The sequence below is a fragment of the Thalassophryne amazonica genome, chromosome 19, assembly GCF_902500255.1.
Source record: "Thalassophryne amazonica chromosome 19, fThaAma1.1, whole genome shotgun sequence".
NCBI lineage: Eukaryota > Metazoa > Chordata > Actinopteri > Batrachoidiformes > Batrachoididae > Thalassophryne > Thalassophryne amazonica.
Window position 1 is genome coordinate 3,481,344 of NC_047121.1, and position 22,120 is coordinate 3,503,463.

Sequence of the window (22,120 nt, forward strand, 5' to 3'; positions counted from 1 at the left end):
AATTCGATTCTGAGCTGCATAGTTGGGTGGCTTTTTTACGCCGGATGCCCTTCCTGACGCAACCCTCCTCAGTTATATCCGGCTTGGGACCGGCACTCAGAATGTACTGGCTGCACAACCCCATGTGGCTGAGTTGGTACAAGTGTTTTGCTACATTCTGATACATTTCAAGCAATTGCACCGTTTCTTAAAAACTGAAAATGGGAGGGAGTTGGTTTTCAGAATGCAGACGCTCACTCATGAAACTGACGGAGTCCTAGATTTGTTAATCAAAAGTCATAACTCTGATAAAATGGGCCCAACTGCAACGATATGAAATATGCATATTACCACCTATGACAAGGACTTGTAAGTTTCATGAAATTCGAACTAAAAGTGTGAGGGAGTTGATTCCAGAACCTTATACCCTTTTTGGGAGGGATGGACAGATGGACAGAGGGACATCGCCATGACATAATCCCCCTTCAGGCCTTTGGAGGAATAAAAAAGAGAAATGGCCGACAGTTTCAACATTGTGGGAACATTACTGTACCACAATGTGTCCACTACCTACGTGGCTCGAAATTTGATAGAAAGCTAACCCTGATCAGTTAAATATTGATGATCGATTGGCATCACAATGAAGTCACAAAATACATAGAGGTCAATATATAGTTTTTAACTCTTTACTTGGACTATGTGTGGTCCCTCAAACCTCACTGCATCTACTCCTACTGCTGATTACCGTATTCAGAATTCACAACATAAACTTCTATCTCAGTATGCAGAGCATGATATAAAATGACTAAAGACATATGAAGTCCCTGGGGGATGTGATGTGTGTTCATGTGGTGGGCCTGTCACTGACGTCCCCTGCGTTCTACACCAGATGGAGAGGACATTAAAAAACAAGAGCAGAATGTGTTCACGAGTGCAGACTTGGTTTGCTCGCTGCAGCTCTTCAAAGATGAATAGCTGCTGCCGCTCACACGTCCATCTCCCAACGTCGGGTTTGAGAAGGCTTCCTGTTGGTGGGTCAGATTACCGTCACATTCTTAATGAAGCACTGCAGATTACTTCATCAAAGAAAGAGAGAGGAAAAGAAGGTACGACTTTCGAGTGCTGAGAGTGGTTATTTGAAATTTCACAGGCATTGTTCTCACCTTGACAATCAGCCCGTCTGCAGGAACAGATGCTGCAGAGCTTGATTACCAACGCCGAAGTGCTTAATGTGAGGAAATCACCATTAGCTTCAGTCATCAGCGGATGAGACGTTGTTTCACTGTTTGTCTCCAACTTCCAGTGAAACAAACACGTTTCAGGACTTCGTTTGTAGCTTGGACACAGAGTGACAATGTTCTGTCACAGATCATCAAGGACGAGCCACATATCTGAGGAATTATCTCATATATATCTGTATATATATATATATATATATATATATATATATATATATATATATGTAAAATCATAAAAAAGGATTGACCACGATGGCTGCTGATGCTGTGTTTTTGGGGAGGGATTCTGTTGGCTACCTCAAAGTCGAATGCTGTGGGGGTTTGAATAAGGAGCAGGTGTTGTGTAATCTTTAATTAAAAAAAAGGTCTGTTATGAAGAACTTATATGAATTGCCAGGAAAAGATTATAGTGTGTATTTCTGATGACACTGAACAGATGTTTAGCAGAAAATATGTTTTGTGCAAAATGTATGTTCTCTTTCAAAGGAAACTATAAGACCAGAATTTGGAGTTAAAAAGTACAATTTGAGTGAAACACTTAATCTGTAAAGAAAATTCCGATATTGGATTAAACACTAGATTAACACGAAGGGTAAATATCCATGATTTGGGACCTGGTGAATCAGAGACAAAGGCCCTGACCTGGTAAATTACCTGCATGTTGACTGACAGCGACCCCGTTGAGTGGGTGGATTCCAAAAAGTGAGCTTATTTGCATTTTGCATAATGAAGTCATAAACAACTGTTTTGATTGGTGTAAAAAAAAGTGCTAAGTTTAGAAAGGCCACTCATTTTGGGCAGAGTCACTGAGCCCTGAAGTGTGTAAAATACACTGTCCTGTGTAAATTCTTCGAAGCGGTCGTGGTGATGCTGTAACGTCATCTCTGTGTGCTGCTTCCTTTTGCCGGCAAAATAAAACTGTTGCGTTGAGACTTTGTTCTCTCTGATTTTTGCGGACACCTCTAAGGAAATGATGATGAAAAAACTTAGACTCATGTCTGGTGAGTCGGGACTTTGCTCTAAATTCTCCATGACACAGGGAAGGTGATAGGTGCAGGTCCAGATGATGGTGCAGGGAGAGAACCTCAGTTATTTTGATCCACTCAGACGACCGCATTCTGACAGAGCGCCGTGATGACAGCATCTGTCAGTGAGGGTTAACCAGTGTACCAGCAGATATGATCTGTGGTGCATTTAAGCCCCCAACACACACCGAGTTAGAAGAGTGTGTAAGATGGATTCCCAGTGTGTACTTACACATGGTCTCCAGAGACAAACAAGTACAACTTTAACATTCCACATCAGATGCTTGTCCACGGACATCATACAGGTGCTGTGCCTTAACTTAAATTAACACTCTAATTAGACCACAAAAGAAAATATAGATATCATTATATCTGTCATCAGTGAAATCCTTTTAATTGTCTTTAAATCAAATAAGTCATAAACCATACTGATGTGACCTGTAATTAATTACACACTGTAATTTTCCAGAAGAGTGTGTAGCTCACCATTTAGTTTTCACACATTATACAGCATGTGTAACCACAGTCTGGGTTACTAAATAATGATTTTGCAAATGCAAACAATCAATAACTCCATCTGATCAATCAATTCAGTTTATCCCAGAGTGCTGCTGTAATTAGAAATAAATTAATCCAAAATTAATTTGAGGAGCTGCGGTTGGATTTATATGGAGTTTGTCTGCCACTTCTGGGCACTTCGCATGATTGCTGGCAATCTATGCCCGCTGCTGATCGCGTTCACACTGGCATTAGCTAACAAATTAAGATAGCATCTGTGGGGACAAATACAATGCTGCCAACATGGACAAACTATAGGAAAAATACACAACACAGTGGTAAAGTAATACCAGAATTAAAGAATGGATAGAATGCGTGACTGGGGACAATACCAAAACTTTTCATCAGTACTACAAATTGGTGATGGCAAACTGTTGTGGAACATTTTGAAACCTTTGCAAAATCTGCATTTTGGAACATTGTTCAGGAGTTTGTATCAAAAGGAAGCTATCACATGCCGTGCTAAACGGGGCCTTACTGCACCTTATGTCGGCCCTGAGGCATGTTGGTGCTGAGCTCCAGAATCCTAAGAGTGAAGTGGATGAGTTTAAGACTCCCCCTGGACAGGATGTCAGTCTGATGATACCCATTTACAGCTGGGTAGACTGGGACAATGCAGATGAAGTGTGCATGTAGCACGAGCGGCAGTCGAACCTAAGTCTACATATTGGCAGGCCAGCTGATCCACTGAGCTACCTGCTCCACCTGATTACATCACCAATGACATATTATTGATGACATTAATATGTGCTCACCGAGTTTCAATTAACTGTACTGAGAAGTTCAGGGGACGAGGTGACTACTTCACAATTTCATCTCTTTAATCTGTTAAAGTCTCAGTGCTGCAGTTTCTGCCGCAGACAGATCAGGATACCAAAAAACACGCGGCACTGAAGCAGCTGTTCATCAAATAGACAGTACGTCCAGATATATCACCGTCAACACAAATGGACATTTCTTCAGATGTCACATTATTTGTCTTCATGATTTCTTCAGTTCTCACTTCGTGTTGTTGGGTCTTTAGTGGGCGGGAGTAAGAAAGAAGGAAACTATGTGGAATACAAGGATGCAAATACATCCTGTCAACTCCATTCTGGCTCCTACAGCCTATAAAACAATATTAATGTTCCATACAGCACCACCATCTGGCCGTTTGAAGGCGTTACACCTGAAGCTCAATGGCAGCCTTCTAACCAGAAACACGGTTGAACAACAGTGATGTCACGGTGACAGACGGCGTACCTTTGTGTTATTTAGCTGAGCCAGTCCAGTGCACGCGTTTGCCAGCATGAAGTCGCCACCCAGAACGGCCATCTTGTTCCCGAACTGCATGTCTTTCAGAGGCCCGTCAGAAACCGTCCATTCCTTCAGATCAACGATCCCACGATGCACCAGGAAGGCCGTGTGAACCAGCTCTGTGATTTCTGCCAAGTTGCGCTGACTGTAAAATGGAAAGAAAGAAAAAGAACCCTCAACTTTCAACAGAGCGGAGCGTTTGAGTGATTTGAGCTGCATTGCTGAAACGTTTTGTTGCTGACGTGTGAAGGTACTGAAATGTGTTTCTCGTCTACCTCAAACTACAAAACATGGGATCACAAAACAGGGACGTTTGATTACTGGCTCCATGCTACGCAGAAGTAGAACGGACCAATCAGAGACCAGCCAGGCCACCAAAATTTATTTATATATATATTTTTAATGTCATTATGTTCTCACATCAACAGCATATTTCCTGTACATTAAAATACACCTTTTTATTCTTTAAAATAAAAGAAACAGTTGAGCTGAATAACAGCATGGTGGATTGGCTGACACTGGCACCTGCTAATGTCGACGACAGAGCCGTCGCCACGGGTACACTTGTCGTTTGCTAACTGTGGAGGCCGTGTCGTTTGCTTGTGCAAAGTTGTGTATCACAAGTTTACAGGTAAGTCTTACTGGTAAATATCAAACTTACAGCTCTCAAAAGTACTAATGCCTGGTTCACACGCCCTTAAACTGTCTGTAGGTTTTCAATACCTGAGAGACGCCACATGGCGATAAAAAAAAAAAAATCAGTAAAAAATCAGTAATATAACAGTTTTGGCATCACTGCGCGCAGTGAGCAACCACATGGTAAAGAGAACACACCACACATGAACAGATTTTTTTTTTCTTTAATATTTATTTCATTCATTTAAAAGAAAAACAGAAAAGCAAAAACAAAGCACCACAATACCAGAATGAAAAGGAGCAGAAAGAAGAACAAGTCTTATGATTTCTGCCCCTTTTAACAATACAATCTTTCAATATCCAGCATCATAGTCAACATTATTTAACAGATTGCATTTCTTTAACTTGTCACATACCACTGACCCATTTCATAATTATGACCATTAATTAGTAGATTACATCTCTGACAGGTTACATTTAAACTTAAGACACTCCAAACATTATTAACAGTTTACCTTTTTTTTTTTTTTTTTTTTTTTACTTTCTTGCAGCCCACTGACGTATTTCATAGTTTCATACTTACTTAATACATCTAATTTAATACGTTTTTTAAATAATTTAAGCGACCTTAATTCTTTAATTTCTTTATTAAGATTGTTCCATAATTTGACACCATTTACTGCAATACTCCTTTCCTTTCCTTTGGTTCTAAATCTTGGTTTTTTAAAGAGTTCTATTCCTTTCAATTTATAACTACTTACTCTTTTTTCAAACATATTTTGAATGTTTGTTGGTAAGTCAGATGGGAAATCTCACAAAACCTCTCGAGATCAAACGTGACTTCAGAGTAAATGATTTTGAATTCCGCTCCGTGCTTCAGTCACCTCGCTTTCCGAATGGCTACACATCACATTCAGCAGGCTGTGCTGGTTTGTGCTTGGAAGACACCCACATGCTGGGACATCAGGCCAAGACCATCCAACATGTTGAAAAAGAAAAAAAAAAACACCTTCTCCCAGCAGGATGATGGGAGACTCATTCTACTGCTGTTTTTTTAAGCTTTTGTGTGGTTCTACAGACGCAAATCCAAGATGGCGATCACTCAGCCTTTTGGAGTTATGGAAACAGCCAGAGTGAAGTAGCAATCTCCGCCCCCCTTGCCGCATCTGATGTCACTGACGCATTGGGAGGCGTTAACTGCCACGACTGACGCCTTCAGTCTGAAAGGAGCAAAATATATTTGAGTGGCCTTTTATTGTGGCCAGCCTAAGGCACACCTGTGCAATAATCATTCTGTCTAATCAGCAACTTTATATGCCACACCTGTGAGGTGGGATGGATCATCTCGGCAAGGGACAAGTGCTCACTAACACATTTATGAACAATATTTAAGAGAAATATGTTTTTTGTGTATATAGAAAATGTTTTAGATCTGAGTTCAGCTCATAAAAACGGGAACAAAAACATTCCTTGTCATAAGGATTTGATAATGAAATGTAAATAATCAGTCATTGTGTATATACATATGTATATATATCAGCATCTCAATTTTTAATCAATCAATCAATCAATCAATTTTTTTTTATATAGCGCCAAATCACAACAAACAGTTGCCCCAAGGCACTTTATATTGTAAGGCAAGGCCATACAATAATTATGTAAAACCCCAACGGTCAAAACGACCCCCTGTGAGCAAGCACTTGGCTACAGTGGGAAGGAAAAACTCCCTTTTAACAGGAAGAAACCTCCAGCAGAACCAGGCTCAGGGAGGGGCAGTCTTCTGCTGGGACTGGTTGGGGCTGAGGGAGAGAACCAGGAAAAAGACATGCTGTGGAGGGGAGCAGAGATCGATCACTAATGATTAAATGCAGAGTGGTGCATACAGAGCAAAAGAGAAAGAAACAGTGCATCACGGGAACCCCCCAGCAGTCTACGTCTATAGCAGCATAACTAAGGGATGGTTCAGGGTCACCTGATCCAGCCCTAACTATAAGCTTTAGCAAAAAGGAAAGTTTTAAGCCTAATCTTAAAAGTAGAGAGGGTGTCTGTCTCCCTGATCTGAATTGGGAGCTGGTTCCACAGGAGAGGAGCCTGAAAGCTGAAGGCTCTGCCTCCCATTCTACTCTTACAAACCCTAGGAACTACAAGTAAGCCTGCAGTCTGAGAGCGAAGCGCTCTATTGGGGTGATATGGTACTACGAGGTCCCTAAGATAAGATGGGACCTGATTATTCAAAACCTTATAAGTAAGAAGAAGAATTTTAAATTCTATTCTAGAATTAACAGGAAGCCAATGAAGAGAGGCCAATATGGGTGAGATATGCTCTCTCCTTCTAGTCCCCGTCAGTACTCTAGCTGCAGCATTTTGAATTAACTGAAGGCTTTTTAGGGAACTTTTAGGACAACCTGATAATAATGAATTACAATAGTCCAGCCTACAGGAAATAAATGCATGAATTAGTTTTTCAGCATCACTCTGAGACAAGACCTTTCTGATTTTAGAGATATTGCGTAAATGCAAAAAAGCAGTCCTACATATTTGTTTAATATGCGCTTTGAATGACATATCCTGATCAAAAATGACTCCAAGATTTCTCACAGTATTACTAGAGGTCAGGGTAATGCCATCCACAGTAAGGATCTGGTTAGACACCATGTTTCTAAGATTTGTGGGGCCAAGTACAATAACTTCAGTTTTATCTGAGTTTAAAAGCAGGAAATTAGAGGTCATCCATGTCTTTATGTCTGTAAGACAATCCTGCAGTTTAGCTAATTGGTGTGTGTCCTCTGGCTTCATGGATAGATAAAGCTGGGTATCATCTGCGTAACAATGAAAATTTAAGCAATACCATCTAATAATACTACCTAAGGGAAGCATGTATAAAGTGAATAAAATTGGTCCTAGCACAGAACCTTGTGGAACTCCATAATTAACTTTAGTCTGTGAAGAAGATTCCCCATTTACATGAACAAACTGTAATCTATTAGACAAGTATGATTCAAACCACCGCAGCGCAGTGCCTTTAATACCTATGGCATGCTCTAATCTCTGTAATAAAATTTTATGGTCAACAGTATCAAAAGCAGCACTGAGGTCTAACAGAACAAGCACAGAGATGAGTCCACTGTCCGAGGCCATAAGAAGATCATTTGTAACCTTCACTAATGCTGTTTCTGTACTATGATGAATTCTAAAACCTGACTGAAACTCTTCAAATAGACCATTCCTCTGCAGATGATCAGTTAGCTGTTTTACAACTACCCTTTCAAGAATTTTTGAGAGAAAAGGAAGGTTGGAGATTGGCCTATAATTAGCTAAGATAGCTGGGTCAAGTGATGGCTTTTTAAGTAATGGTTTAATTACTGCCACCTTAAAAGCCTGTGGTACATAGCCAACTAACAAAGATAGATTGATCATATTTAAGATCGAAGCATTAAATAATGGTAGGGCTTCCTTGAGCAGCCTGGTAGGAATGGGGTCTAATAAACATGTTGATGGTTGGATGAAGTAACTAATGAAAATAACTCAGACAGAACAATCGGAGAGAAAGAGTCTAACCAAATACCGGCATCACTGAAAGCAGCCAAAGATAACGATACGTCTTTGGGATGGTTATGAGTAATTTTTTCTCTAATAGTTAAAATTTTGTTAGCAAAGAAAGTCATGAAGTCATTACTAGTTAAAGTTAATGGAATACTCAGCTCAATAGAGCTCTGACTCTTTGTCAGCCTGGCTACAGTACTGAAAAGAAACCTGGGGTTGTTCTTATTTTCTTCAATTAGTGATGAGTAGAAAGATGTCCTAGCTTTACGGAGGGCTTTTTTTATAGAGCAACAGACTCTTTTTCCAGGCTAAGTGAAGATCTTCTAAATTAGTGAGACGCCATTTCCTCTCCAACTTACGGGTTATCTGCTTTAAGCTACGAGTTTGTGAGTTATACCACGGAGTCAGGCACTTCTGATTTAAAGCTCTCTTTTTCAGAGGAGCTACAGCATCCAAAGTTGTCTTCAATGAGGATGTAAAACTATTAATCACCATTATCTGTACCCCCCTTCCCAAACAACATTGGTCACGCTACCAAAAACTGCACACTGCTGTTACAACTTAAAACAAATTAAGAAGCGGGGATTTTTTTTTTTTTTAATTAATGAACAGGCCTGGCATATATACGACAGCGTTTTTGGTCATTTTAGTGTTTTCGCATGGATGCAGATAAATCTTGAAACGGTGTAGTGTTTATGGAAAACTATTTGAAAACAAGAAAAAGATCTTATTGAGAAAGTTCCCTATCCGTGTGGACAAGGCCTCAGTAAAAACATCTTTCTGGACAAAAAAAGATGATGCACGGGATGCGGTGGTTTTTCTCTCTGTGGCTGCATTCACTCTTTTCTCATTTACTCATTCTCTGTAATACTGTGAGAAATCTTGGAGTCATTTTTGATCAGGATATGTCCTTCAATGCGCATATTAAACAAATATGTAGGACTGCTTTTTTGCATTTGTGCAATATCTCTAAAATTAGAAAGGTCTTGTCTCAGAGTGATGCTGAAAAACTAATTCATGCATTTATTTCCTCTAGGCTGGACTATTGTAATTCATTATTATCAGGTTGTCCTAAAAGTTCCCTGAAAAGCCTTCAGTTAATTCAAAATGCTGCAGCTAGAGTACTGACAGGGACTAGAAGGAGAGAGCATATCTCACCCATATTGGCCTCTCTTCATTGGCTTCCTGTTAATTCTAGAATAGAATTTAAAATTCTTCTTCTTACTTATAAGGTTTTGAATAATCAGGTCCCATCTTATCTTAGGGACCTCATAGTACTATATCACCCCAATATAGCGCTTCGCTCTCAGACTGCAGGCTTACTTGTAGTTCCTAGGGTTTGTAAGAGTAGAATGGGAGGCAGAGCCTTCAGCTTTCAGGCTCCTCTCCTGTGGAACCAGCTCCCAATTCAGATCAGGGAGACAGACACCCTCTCTACTTTTAAGATTAGGCTTAAAACTTTCCTTTTTGCTAAAGCTTATAGTTAGGGCTGGATCAGGTGACCCTGAACCATCCCTTAGTTATGCTGCTATAGACTTAGACTGCTGGGGGGGTTCCCATGATGCACTGAGTGTTTCTTTCTCTTTTTGCTCTGTATGCACCACTCTGTTAGATTGAGTATACTGTATAAATCTTATCACTGAAACTGACATCAATTTAATCGCGATCCCGGTTTGAGATCACTGAATTGCCCAACCCTAGCTGAAGGGTGACTCCAGAATTGCCCTTAAATGGTTTTTGACCAAGGAGAATTTTTTTTTCTTCCAATATACAAATAACACCAATAACAAAAAGAAATACAAAATACTTTCATCCCCAACACAGAACAAAATCATGCTTTGTCTATCGAAGAAGAAATATCCCGTCTGATTTTTTGGACTCTGCCAACTATGCTCGTTTCAGACACGAGCCTCCGGCTGCACCGCTGAAAAAGTTGAGCGAAAATACCTACTGTGTGTCTGTGCTACACAGTGCTCCGGCAGTCACCACAGAGGTCACTCACGTCCGATCACACCTGCTCTCTTTAAAAAAAAAAAAAAGCACCAATAGCTTCTTAACCATTTACTTTTTTCAATAGGGATTAATTGGTCAGATGAATTTTGTTTGCTGTTGCATCGCCTGTAGTATCCTAGATTGTAAACAAAAACATCACTTTATAATGAACTTTATTCATAAAAATCACGTCAAACAGCTCCGATCATTGTGCGCTCGTTCAGCGTCCATTGGCCAACCATGCTGTCGTCTGTGTCTCCTTTGAGCACCCTCCACCCTCTGCAACTTCTGTGTTTGCTTTGAAAATGCTCAAAAATCCACAGTGACCGTGGCATTGTCTGCTTCCACTGAGCGTTCCTTGTACGACCTAAGCGCGCACTGTGCCTTCCTTCAGTGTCCTGTGGTGTCCTCCCCGATGTGCTGGTAGCACAAGGGATGCAGAAACGACTCCATCCCTGTGCAAGGGGGGTTTACCTGATTTCTGGAATTGTGCAGGCATTATCAAATTCACCAAAGGTCAATTATTGGAGTCAAAGGTCAAAATGTCCATTACAACTGACACCAAAGTAGCAAACATATGGAGGTGGTTTTTGGAACTGTCCAGCAAGTTCAAATTTGTCAAAGATCAACAAATGGAAACCAAAGTCACAGCTGCCCATCTCTTTGTTGCCTGACTCCTCCTCAGTCCTCCTGCCAATCTTAGTACGTCATTGAAGGTCGACTCCAAAATTGCCCTGAAAGAATTCATTTTGGCAAAGATCAAAAAAATTTTCTTTCAACCCGATTTGGGTGAATGTGGCTCACATGTAGGTGGACTCGGTTCCCAGACAAGGTCAGGCAAAAGTCAATCATTTGGGTGAAAGTCAAAATCATTGGGGTTGAATGTCAGATTGTTGCAGCCCTTACTGCCTTCATGTCCACGGGTACTATTACCAGTTTCAGTAATGGGGATGATGATTTGTCACACTTTTTGGAACAGACATTCCTCAAAGGAGGAATTGGCTGTGATTTAAAAATAAATACATTTCTTAGCAACTATCACTTGGCTTACAATCTTTCTAATCAAACTCTTTCCACTATAAGCAAGTGAAGCACTAATCCAGGAAAAAATAAACTGCAGCAAAGCGTGTCTAAGGATATGTATAAAAAAATTCAACTTATTAGTGAATAACAGCCATAAGTGAAAAGGCATAAAAGTGGTGTTTAAATGGAGCCTTTCAGAGCAGATAGGGAGGGTATAATCAAATGTTGATTCAGTCGTCGGTGGGCGATAATTAGGCCCCTCTCCATATGGAAGGAACTTGCCACACAGCGACAGGAGGGATCCATCCAGACAGGGCTTGGGTGCGCTGATAGCCACTTACAACCTTCTTTCAGCCACTGTGAGAACCTGATGAGCCAGTCGTCTGCCTCACGCTCCGACGTCTGTGTATGCACACGCGCGCGCTTACACCACAACCACGTCTTGGATCCAGGTAATTGCCACATTCGGCATCAGTGTGTGGATAAAAATGGGATTAAATTTCAATAATGTCTCTCAATCACACCCATTGTCTGGTTGGACTCGGAGCTCGGAGACGTAAAGCAACAGCAGCCACCTGAACCGGAGTTAAAAAGATCATGAAATCAGCCGAAAATGAAAGAATGTCCGTGACATCATCTCAGCTGTCCTGGACCCAAGAAACAAGCACAGATGAGGACAAATTATCAGCCCCCCCCCCCAACATTTAACGTTTCCTTCAAAGTTTTCCCAAGTGCTTTTGTTTTTTTTAACAGAACAAGTAATTTTCAGCACAGCATCTCTAAACATCCTAATTTTATTTTGGATGTTTACATTATTGTACTTTGCACACAGAAACAAAATTATTTCACAAAATCCAAAAACTACCCGAGTCAAAATTATTAGTTTCCCTTGATGCTAACATTCAGCTGTGTGTCCTTTCTGCGTCGTTCGCTGTAGTTTTCAACAAGTCTCAGACCTGTCTCCTGAGGAATCCCAGCTCATTCTTCTCTGGAGGCTCTCTGAAGCTCCTCCAGATATGATGGTCTTCTGGTGTGGACGAAGGCACTGTTCTTCTGTGTGGTGCTGCCATAGCAACACATCATCAAATGGACATCTACGGCTCAAAGACTTTGTAGCACAATACGATAATACGAGGTCTGTTAGAAAAGTATCAGACCTTTTTATTTTTTTCAAAAACCATATGGATTTGAATCACGTGTGATTGCATCAGCCAAGCTTGAACCTTCGTGCGCATGCGTGAGTTTTTTCACGCCTGTCGGTTGCGTCATTCGCCTGTGAGCAGGCTTTGAGTGAGCACTGGTCCACCCCTCTCATCATTAAGGAAATGTCTGAATGATTTGGAGCTTTGCTGCATCAATTTTTTCCTGAAACTGTGAGAGACCTCCAGGTGGACACCATTCGGAAAATTAATATGGCTTTCAGGGATGATTTTATGGGGATTACACAGATTAAGGAGTGATCCAGCCGGTTTAAAGACCGCCCACAGCGTCTGAGAGCGCGGCACGCTCCGAGCGCCAATCGACAGGCTCCAACCCCGCTGAAACAACCAGATCATTTTCAACGTGAAGGCTTTGTTGATCCGGGACGTCGTCTGACTTTCACAAAAAGGCAGAAGGCGTGGACATCAGCACTTTTTCGGCACATTCCGCTGTTACAGGAGTTTCTTTCATGGAAAAAGAAGCGGATGAATGCGCCACCGTGCCGCTCATGGCGTGGGACAAAACCACCTCCGTGTTGGTCTCACAGGACGGCTTTCAGGTGGCTTCCGGTTGCTTTTCAGTCGTGTGATTATCCAAGAAATTGAGCATGAGCTGGACATGCCCCAACATGTCCTGTGAGGCTTCATCACGGCACTGCTTTGCGCCATGCGGCTCCTCTTTCCATGACAAAACTCCTGTAACAGTGGAATGTGCTGTTCATTTCTAAACTGGACGCTGTCTTGAGCCGGTATGTTATCTGACTAGCACAGGAATTGCGGAAGACGTGGACATCAGCATTTTTTCGGCACATTGAGACAGACGTGCGGAGGAATCCCGCGCACAGGACATGTTGGGGCATGTCCAGCTCATGCTCAATTTCTCGGATATTCACACAACTGAAAAGCAACCGGAAGCCGTCTGAAGGCCACCTGAAAGCCGTCCTGAGAGACCAACACGGAGGTGGTTTTGTCCCGCGCCATGAGCGGCACGGTGGCGCATTCATCCGCTTCTTTTTCCATGAAAAAAACTCCTGTAACAGTGGAATGTGCCGAAAAAGTACTGATGTCCACGCCTTCTGCCTTTTTGTGAAAGTCAGACTACGTCCCGGATCAACAAAGCCTTCACGTTGGAAATGATCTGGTTGTTTCAGCGGGGTGTGAGCCTGTCGATCGGCGCTCGGAGCGCGCCGCACTCTCAGACGCTGTGGGTGGTCTTTAAACCGGCTGGAGCACTCCTTAATCTGTGTAATCCCCATAAAATCGTCCCTGAAAGCCATATTAATTTTCCGAATGGTGTCCACCTGGAGGTCTCTCACAGTTTCAGGAAAAAATTGATGCAGTAAAGCTCCAAATCATTCTGCCATTTCCTTAACGACGAGAGGGGTGGACCAGTGTTCACTCAAAGCCTGCTCACAGGTGAATGACGCAACCGACAGGCGTGAAAAAACTCATGCATGCGTACAAAGGTTCAAGCTTGGCTGATGCAATCACACGTGATTCAAATCCATATGGTTTTTGAAAAAAATAAAAAGGTCCGATACTTTTCTAACAGACCTCATACACTGTTCACCAGATGTCAATGTGTGTTGCTCACCGTCTGACTTCTTAAAGGACGTATCGCACCAAAATCATAACAATTTAGATTTAGGCTGTTAGTGACCATCCGATCATCCACCAGGATAGTTTGTGCACTTCCGTGACTGGTTTCAAACAATACGGCATTCGAAGCAAACAGCTACGGAAACATCCGAAAACAAAGTACTCATGAATACTCGGGTGTTTCCAACAAGTGACGTCGCTGCTAGAAGCGTCCCAGCGTGAGCTTCAATGGGATGTAACTGATAACATTAAGAAGGGGGGCACAGATTAATTCTAACGTTCACATAAGTGTGATGTCATGTTATGATGACTCGTTTTTAAGTGATAACTGTTAATTTTGATGTAGTTACAGTAAAAGCTGCAGCTCCAAGTAGGTTTCTGTGCACCTGCATGGCCACATGTCATAAACGCAGCCTGTCAATAACCATCTCTCATAAGTGTTGTTATCAATAAAATCTGAGGAAATACATCTGCTGCCGTGGAAAAACGAGTGTCTCGTCAGCTGCACAATGCGTGTGCATGCACGCACGCACGCACATTCCAGCTCCAAATTTACAGTCTGTGAAAGTAAAAAATAAAAAATAGAAATCTAGCCACAAAACACAAAAGGAGTAAAATCCTGAACATGCCAGACTCACTGCTATGGATTAATTTCCAAATGTAAACTTCACGTGATCAAAGAAGTGTGTGCGCACGTGCATGAGATTGCCGGCTGCTCTCTTGATCGTGGCACATAAAATAACGTTAAACTCCTGGAAATAATGTATTCTGACTTTTTCCAATGTAATGGCCCAGTCACACGGCACTTAACGAAGGGCAACGAAGCCCTGACGAAACAAGAAATCTGGACAAAATAACGTTAAACTCCTGGAAATAATGTATTCTGACTTTTTCCAATGTAATGGCCCAGTCACACGGCACTTAACGAAGGGCAACGAAGCCCTGACGAAACAAGAAATCTGGACTTTCGTTGACATCGTTTAACCTTCGTGCAGCTTCATTCCTGCAGCTGGCGCTTCGTCAGGATTTTTAAACCGTTGAAAAATTTGAACGAAGGGCAATGAAAACCTCAATTCATCTATGTTTCGTTTTGCTGTCGTTCTTGACGTTTTTTAATTGTTTGTTTAGTTTTTGTAACGTTATTGTTTAATTTGACTTCGCTGGAGCAGCTGAGTGTTTTCACACAGTGCAGAAACCGGTTTGTGAGCGCTGAGGCTGCTGCTTCATGTACCGTTGGAAATTACAGGACAAACTCAGGCTGCTTGCTTGGATTTTTTTTTATCTGTGTGGGGGGGCATTCAATGCGCTCAAGCACCTTACATAGGCCAGAATTAATCTTTTGTGTGGATGTAATTAATAATTTTGCCACAAGCAACTGTTGAATTTGAAACAACAAAAAAGTTGTGTAATTTCCGACGGGTCTGAATGCAGCATTAGAAGCAGGAGCAGCTGCTGCATGCACTTATTATTTTGTATTAAATATAACAATATGACTGTAGGAATGATAGTCCAGTCCTTCTGTACATGTGGCAACAGGCAGATGAATCAAAATAATTATATAAAGAGCTGTTCTGGAAGACAGAATTCACGTGGTGGATCAGTGATCAGCTGGTGGAAATAACCTCATATGTGAGTCGATGCACGCGTTCACACGCACTGATTAATTTACTGCTCTGATATATTCAATCATCTTTACACATATATATTTATTCCCCGTTTTGACAGTTTTCTGTTCTAAATCTAAATATATATATATATATATATATATATAGCTTTGTGATACAATTGATACAATTTTTTTATATAGCGCCACATCACAACAAACAGTTGCCACAAGGCGCTTTATATTGTAAGGCAAGGCCATACAATAATTATGTAAAACCCCAACGGTCAAAACGACCCCCTGTGAGCAAGCACTTGGCTACAGTGGGAAGGAAAAACTCCCTTTTAACAGGAAGAAACCTCCAGCAGAACCAGGCTCAGGGAGGGGCAGTCTTCTGCTGGGACTGGTTGGGGCTGAGGGAGAGAACCAGGAAAAAGACATGCTGTGGAGGGGAGCAGAGATCGATCACTAATGATTAAATGCAGAGTGGTGCATACAGAGCAAAAAGAGAAAGAAACAGTGCATCATGGAACCCCCCAGCAGTCTACGTCTATAGCAGCATAACTAAGGGATGGTTCAGGGTCACCTGATCCAGCCCTAACTATAAGCTTTAGCAAAAAGGAAAGTTTTAAGCCTAATCTTAAAAGTAGAGAGGGTGTCTGTCTCCCTGATCTGAATTGGGAGCTGGTTCCACAGGAGAGGAGCCTGAAAGCTGAAGGCTCTGCCTCCCATTCTACTCTTACAAACCCTAGGAACTACAAGTAAGCCTGCAGTCTGAGAGCGAAGCGCTCTATTGGGGTGATATGGTACTACGAGGTCCCTAAGATAAGATGGGACCTGATTATTCAAAACCTTATAAGTAAGAAGAAGAATTTTAAATTCTATTCTAGAATTAAAGGAAGCCAATGAAGAGAGGCCAATATGGGTGAGATATGCTCTCTCCTTCTAGTCCCTGTCAGTACTCTAGCTGCAGCATTTTGAATTAACTGAAGGCTTTTTAGGGAACTTTTAGGACAACCTGATAATAATGAATTACAATAGTCCAGCCCAGAGGAAATAAATGCATGAATTAGTTTTTCAGCATCACTCTGAGACAAGACCTTTCTGATTTTAGAGATATTGCGTAAATGCAAAAAAGCAGTCCTACATATTTGTTTAATATGCGCTTTGAATGACATATCCTGATCAAAAATGACTCCAAGATTTCTCACAGTATTACTAGAGGTCAGGGTAATGCCATCCAGAGTAAGGATCTGGTTAGACACCATGTTTCTAAGATTTGTGGGGCCAAGTACAATAACTTCAGTTTTATCTGAGTTTAAAAGCAGGAAATTAGAGGTCATCCATGTCTTTATGTCTGTAAGACAATCCTGCAGTTTAGCTAATTGGTGTATGTCCTCTGGCTTCATGGATAGATAAAGCTGGGTATCATCTGCGTAACAATGAAAATTTAAGCAATACCGTCTAATAATACTGCCTAAGGGAAGCATGTATAAAGTGAATAAAATTGGTCCTAGCACAGAACCTTGTGGAACTCCATAATTAACTTTAGTCTGTGAAGAAGATTCCCCATTTACATGAACAAATTGTAATCTATTAGACAAATATGATTCAAACCACCGCAGCGCAGTGCCTTTAATACCTATGGCATGCTCTAATCTCTGTAAGAGAAAGAGTCTAACCAAATACCGACATCACTGAAAGCAGCCAAAGATAACGATACGTCTTTGGGATGGTTATGAGTAATTTTTTCTCTAATAGTTAAAATTTTGTTAGCAAAGAAAGTCATGAAGTCATTACTAGTTAAAGTTAATGGAATACTCAGCTCAATAGAGCTCTGACTCTTTGTCAGCCTGGCTACAGTGCTGAAAAGAAACCTGGGGTTGTTCTTATTTTCTTCAATTAGTGATGAGTAGAAAGATGTCCTAGCTTTACGGAGGGCTTCTTTATAGAGCAACAGACTCTTTTTCCAGGCTAAGTGAAGATCTTCTAAATTAGTGAGACGCCATTTCCTCTCCAACTTACGGGTTATCTGCTTTAAGCTACGAGTTTGTGAGTTATACCACAGAGTCAGACACTTCTGATTTAAAGCTCTCTTTTTCAGAGGAGCTACAGCATCCAAAGTTGTCTTCAATGAGGATGTAAAACTATTGACGAGATACTCTATCTCCCTTACAGAGTTTAGGAAGCTACTCTGCACTGTGTTGGTATATGGCATTAGAGAACATAAGAAGGAATCATATCCTTAAACCTAGTTACAGCGCTTTCTGAAAGACTTCTAGTGTAATGAAACTTATTCCCCACTGCTGGGTAGTCCATCAGAGTAAATGTAAATGTTATTAAGAAATGATCAGACAGAAGGGAGTTTTCAGGGAATACTGTTAAGTCTTCTATTTCCATACCATAAGTCAGAACAAGATCTAAGATATGATTAAAGTGGTGGGTGGACTCATTTACTTTTTGAGCAAAGCCAATAGAGTCTAATAATAGATTAAATGCAGTGTTGAGGCTGTCATTCTCAGCATCTGTGTGGATGTTAAATCGCCCACTATAATTATCTTATCTGAGCTAAGCACTAAGTCAGACAAAAGGTCTGAAAATTCACAGAGAAACTCACAGTAATGACCAGGTGGACGATAGATAATAACAAATAAAACTGGTTTTTGGGACTTCCAATTTGGATGGACAAGACTAAGAGACAAGCTTTCAAATGAATTAAAGCTCTGTCTGGGTTTTTGATTAATTAATAAGATGGAATGGAAGATTGCTGCTAATCCTCCGCCCCGGCCCGTGCTACGAGCATTCTGACAGTTAGTGTGACTCGGGGGTGTTGACTCATTTAAACTAACATATTCATCCTGCTGTAACCAGGTTTCTGTAAGGCAGAATAAATCAATATGTTGATCAATTATTATATCATTTACTAACAGGGACTTAGAAGAGAGAGATTATATTATTAGATTATATATTATTATTAGATTATAGAGAGATTATATTTGTAACATAATACAGTGATACAGCAGTGACCACAGCACACTTTTTTTTTTTTAATTGGAGCAAGACGAAGCCCACAGCATGTGGTCAGACAGTGAGGATTCAGATAATGATGGAGATGATTCCTCTTTTGTTCTGGACGAGGAACCAGAGCAGGTGGCCCACTGACGTGCACACAGATCTACACAGCTTCTGCATGCAGTTTCTCCAGGACTCAGGCACTATGAGCTCCGTCCCAGCGCCGAGTCCTGGAACTCAGAGATGCAGACACACACTGTTCCAGCTGTGGCTCCAGACATGTTTCATTAAAGCGTCAAGATCGTTAGCTTCGGTTTTTTTAAGTTCCTTTTTCGTCTCTTTTGCACTCTTGCTTCGCAGACTGTTCAGTGATAAAGCTCTTTCGTCCACCTTTTCTCAACGAATTGTGACTTTTTTCTACTTTTTCCCTTTGTTCAGGAATCGTCGTGTGCCGTGTGACTGGGCCATAACAAATCCATCTCCGTGTTCAGACAGTCTATTAAAAACAGTGTCGGATGTCCAGACGTCCATGTCCACAGCTTCAGTAAACCAGCTTCCACACAAACAACACGTCATCACACTTTAGGTTCCAAAATCCGACACTCTGAAAAAGTTAAGCATTTTGGGGTGAAGCGGGTCGTCTCCTCTCTGTAAATCTGAGGCATCACTTTCAAACAGCAGCTCAGAAGCTTCGTTTCTGGACAGAGCAGGTACTATGGTGAATTTTCTCCAAACTCATTTTTCTCTGGTCAGTGACTTGGAAAAAGACGCCTTTTCAACAGATTTGATGTTTGACTGCATGTGACACCTCCATAACTCTGGAATGTGAACAGATTCGGGGATTATTTTCAAATAAGAATTTATCTTTATGGTTATAATATGCGAACACGTGGTGTTTTTCTGGAGTTTGTTTTTTCTCAGCGGCTGTAGGATTGTAGTTTGGAACACCGTAACTAAGAGACCTGTAACGTGACCAAGCAGAAGAAACGTGAGCACTGTTGCTTTTCTTTTTTATGTCGTTCACGTCATAAGCGAGGCTTTAGGCCTGCTAAGCTAAAGCTAGCATGCTAATGCTGACCGAGTCCCCAAACAATTTTCACTACACGTATGTGTGCGATGTTTGGGGGTATTTTTGATTAATTTACTTTTATTGTTTTGTTTTTTTTGCAATATACAAACAAAACCCCAATATCTCCTCTTAATTAAAAATGTTTGTCCTAGATTGATGTTTTATTGAATATATATATATATATACACACACACACACACACATATATATACATATACGAGGTCTGTTAGAAATGTATCCGACCTTTTTATTTTTTTCAAAAACCTGATGGATTTGAATCACGAGTACTTGCATGAGCCAACCCTGAACCTTCGTGTGCATGCGTGAATTGCGTCATTTGCAGTTGCGTCATTTGCTTGTAAGCAGCCTTTGTGTGAGGATGGGTGGAGTCTCTCATCGTTTTTTCTTTGGAAGGAAATGGCAGAACGTCTGGAGCAGCGCGACTGCATCACATTTTGCCAGAAACTGGGCGACAGCCAGGTGGAAACCATTCAGATTATTCAGACAGCTTTCGGTGACGATGCTATGGGCATCACACAGATTAAGGAGCAGTACAACCGGTTTAAAGACGTCCGCACAAAGAGTTGCAGCGAAATTCATGCCGATGGCTTTCCATCGGCATGAATTTTGCTGCAACTCTTTTCATGGCAAAATCTTCTGTCACAGTGGAATGTGCCGAAAAAGTGCTGATGTCCACCTCTTCCGCAATTTCTCGGATAGTCACACGACGGTCCCGCATCACCACAGCGTTCACTTTGGAAATGATCTGGTCATTTCAGCATGTTGATGGCCGCCGGAGCGCGGCTCGCTCTCCACCGTGCGGACGTCTTTAAACCGGTTGTACTACTCTTTAATCTGTGTGATGCCCAGAGGATCATCACCGAAAGCCGTCTGAATAATCCGAATGGTTTCCACCTGGCTGTCACCCAGTTTCTGGCAAAATTTGATGCAGTTGCGCTGCTTCAGTAGTTCCGCCATTTTCCTTGCAAAGAAAGAGACTCCACCTTACTTTACACATTGTACAGGTTGAAAAATACCACTATTCAAAATTACGGTTAAAAACAGTCTAAACCCGAGACCAGAGACCAAAGACATCCTGTCTTTGCCTTACAGACATACCAGGACTCTAAAGAGTTGGATTTTTTTCCTCTAAGTGTATCAACACTTTGATAATCAAACCCAAAGACTGGGATCCCAGAGACATTAATGTCACTGCTGAGGCAAGTGAATCTCTCAACCAGTTAGACAATTTCACCACATGCAGACACAGTACTGATGGCAGAATTCAGGAAATCACAGAAAGTCTTAGTCTTGATCCAGTGCAATCACAAACCCAGACACTCCAAGTGCTCACATGGCTTCGATCAGGGCAGATTCCTAAAGTTAAGCTCACTGAACCAAAGGCACCCACGCTGGTAGACACTAAGAGCCTCCCACCCAGTCCATCCAAGTAATGGAGTAGAAGCCAGAACATATCCCTGAGGAATGCCAGAATTCACTGGGAAGAAATCAGAGACCCCACCTCCCAGGTCCCATGTTTAGGCCACTTATAACATCCAGGAACATATTTGGGATCCTGCAATGCCAAGATCTCTTCAGGTAGACTATAAAAATCCTGGTTGATTAATTTTCCATTTAACTAGTAAACCATTAATTGCTTCATTTATGTTGTAATTTTAGCACATTAACACCATTTGAGCAACATAACTGCAGTAACAACCTTCTGATCTTTGACATTTAAAATGTTTCTATTCACTGTATTGTACATTTTAACACATTCAGTATGTGCCGTTTCTCACAGATCCAGACATTTATTGATATTTTTAATATCAAAGGATGGTGGGCGATCCAAAGTCTATTTTTTTCCTCTTGGCGTTCAGGTAGTTTTACTGTTCCGTAACAGTGAATGTATTTCCGCACCCTGACAGTCGATCGCAGCAGATGTTGGAATATATTAGAATTTTTTTTTCTGTGGGAACAAAAATAATTCAAATACTTGCACTACCATAGTACCCCAGTACATAAACATCCCAACATAGCAGGTCTCACCAGCCTGCAGTGGAGGTAGGGGAGGAAAAAAGGGGACAAGGGGGCTGGTGTATAAATAGCTTTGGTGCCCAGTTGCATAGCAACCGATGCCATCTAGTTGAGATGGAACGCCCCTCGCCACGCCCCTTGTCCTGACTGTTCTGTTCCATTTTTCTCCCTCCACAGAGTTCCTCACCGTGAAATACAGCCTTGCAGATGTGAGCGCGTCTCCGAGTGCGATTTAAAGAGGCGGTCTGTCTATCAGAGGGGCTGTGTCGTGCCTTCAGCTGCATGCCTCTCATTTGCCACAGGAAATTAAG

General features: G+C 41.5%; 1 protein-coding gene and 1 long non-coding RNA gene across 2 annotated transcripts in view; one reads left to right on the forward strand and one right to left on the reverse strand.

Moving 5' to 3' along the window:
* Positions 1 to 22,120, reverse strand: part of pdss2 (prenyl (decaprenyl) diphosphate synthase, subunit 2) — a 117,547-nt gene that overhangs the window by 35,711 nt on the left and 59,716 nt on the right. The window contains exon 3 of the mRNA XM_034159497.1: positions 4,043 to 4,241. Within this exon, the coding sequence (XP_034015388.1) occupies positions 4,043 to 4,241 (199 nt within the window). The remainder of the gene's footprint in view (positions 1 to 4,042; positions 4,242 to 22,120) is intronic.
* LOC117500734 lies at positions 3,039 to 21,835 on the forward strand. Its single transcript, XR_004557839.1, has 3 exons — positions 3,039 to 3,173; positions 6,126 to 6,133; positions 21,825 to 21,835. It is a non-coding gene; the product is annotated as an uncharacterized LOC117500734 (long non-coding RNA).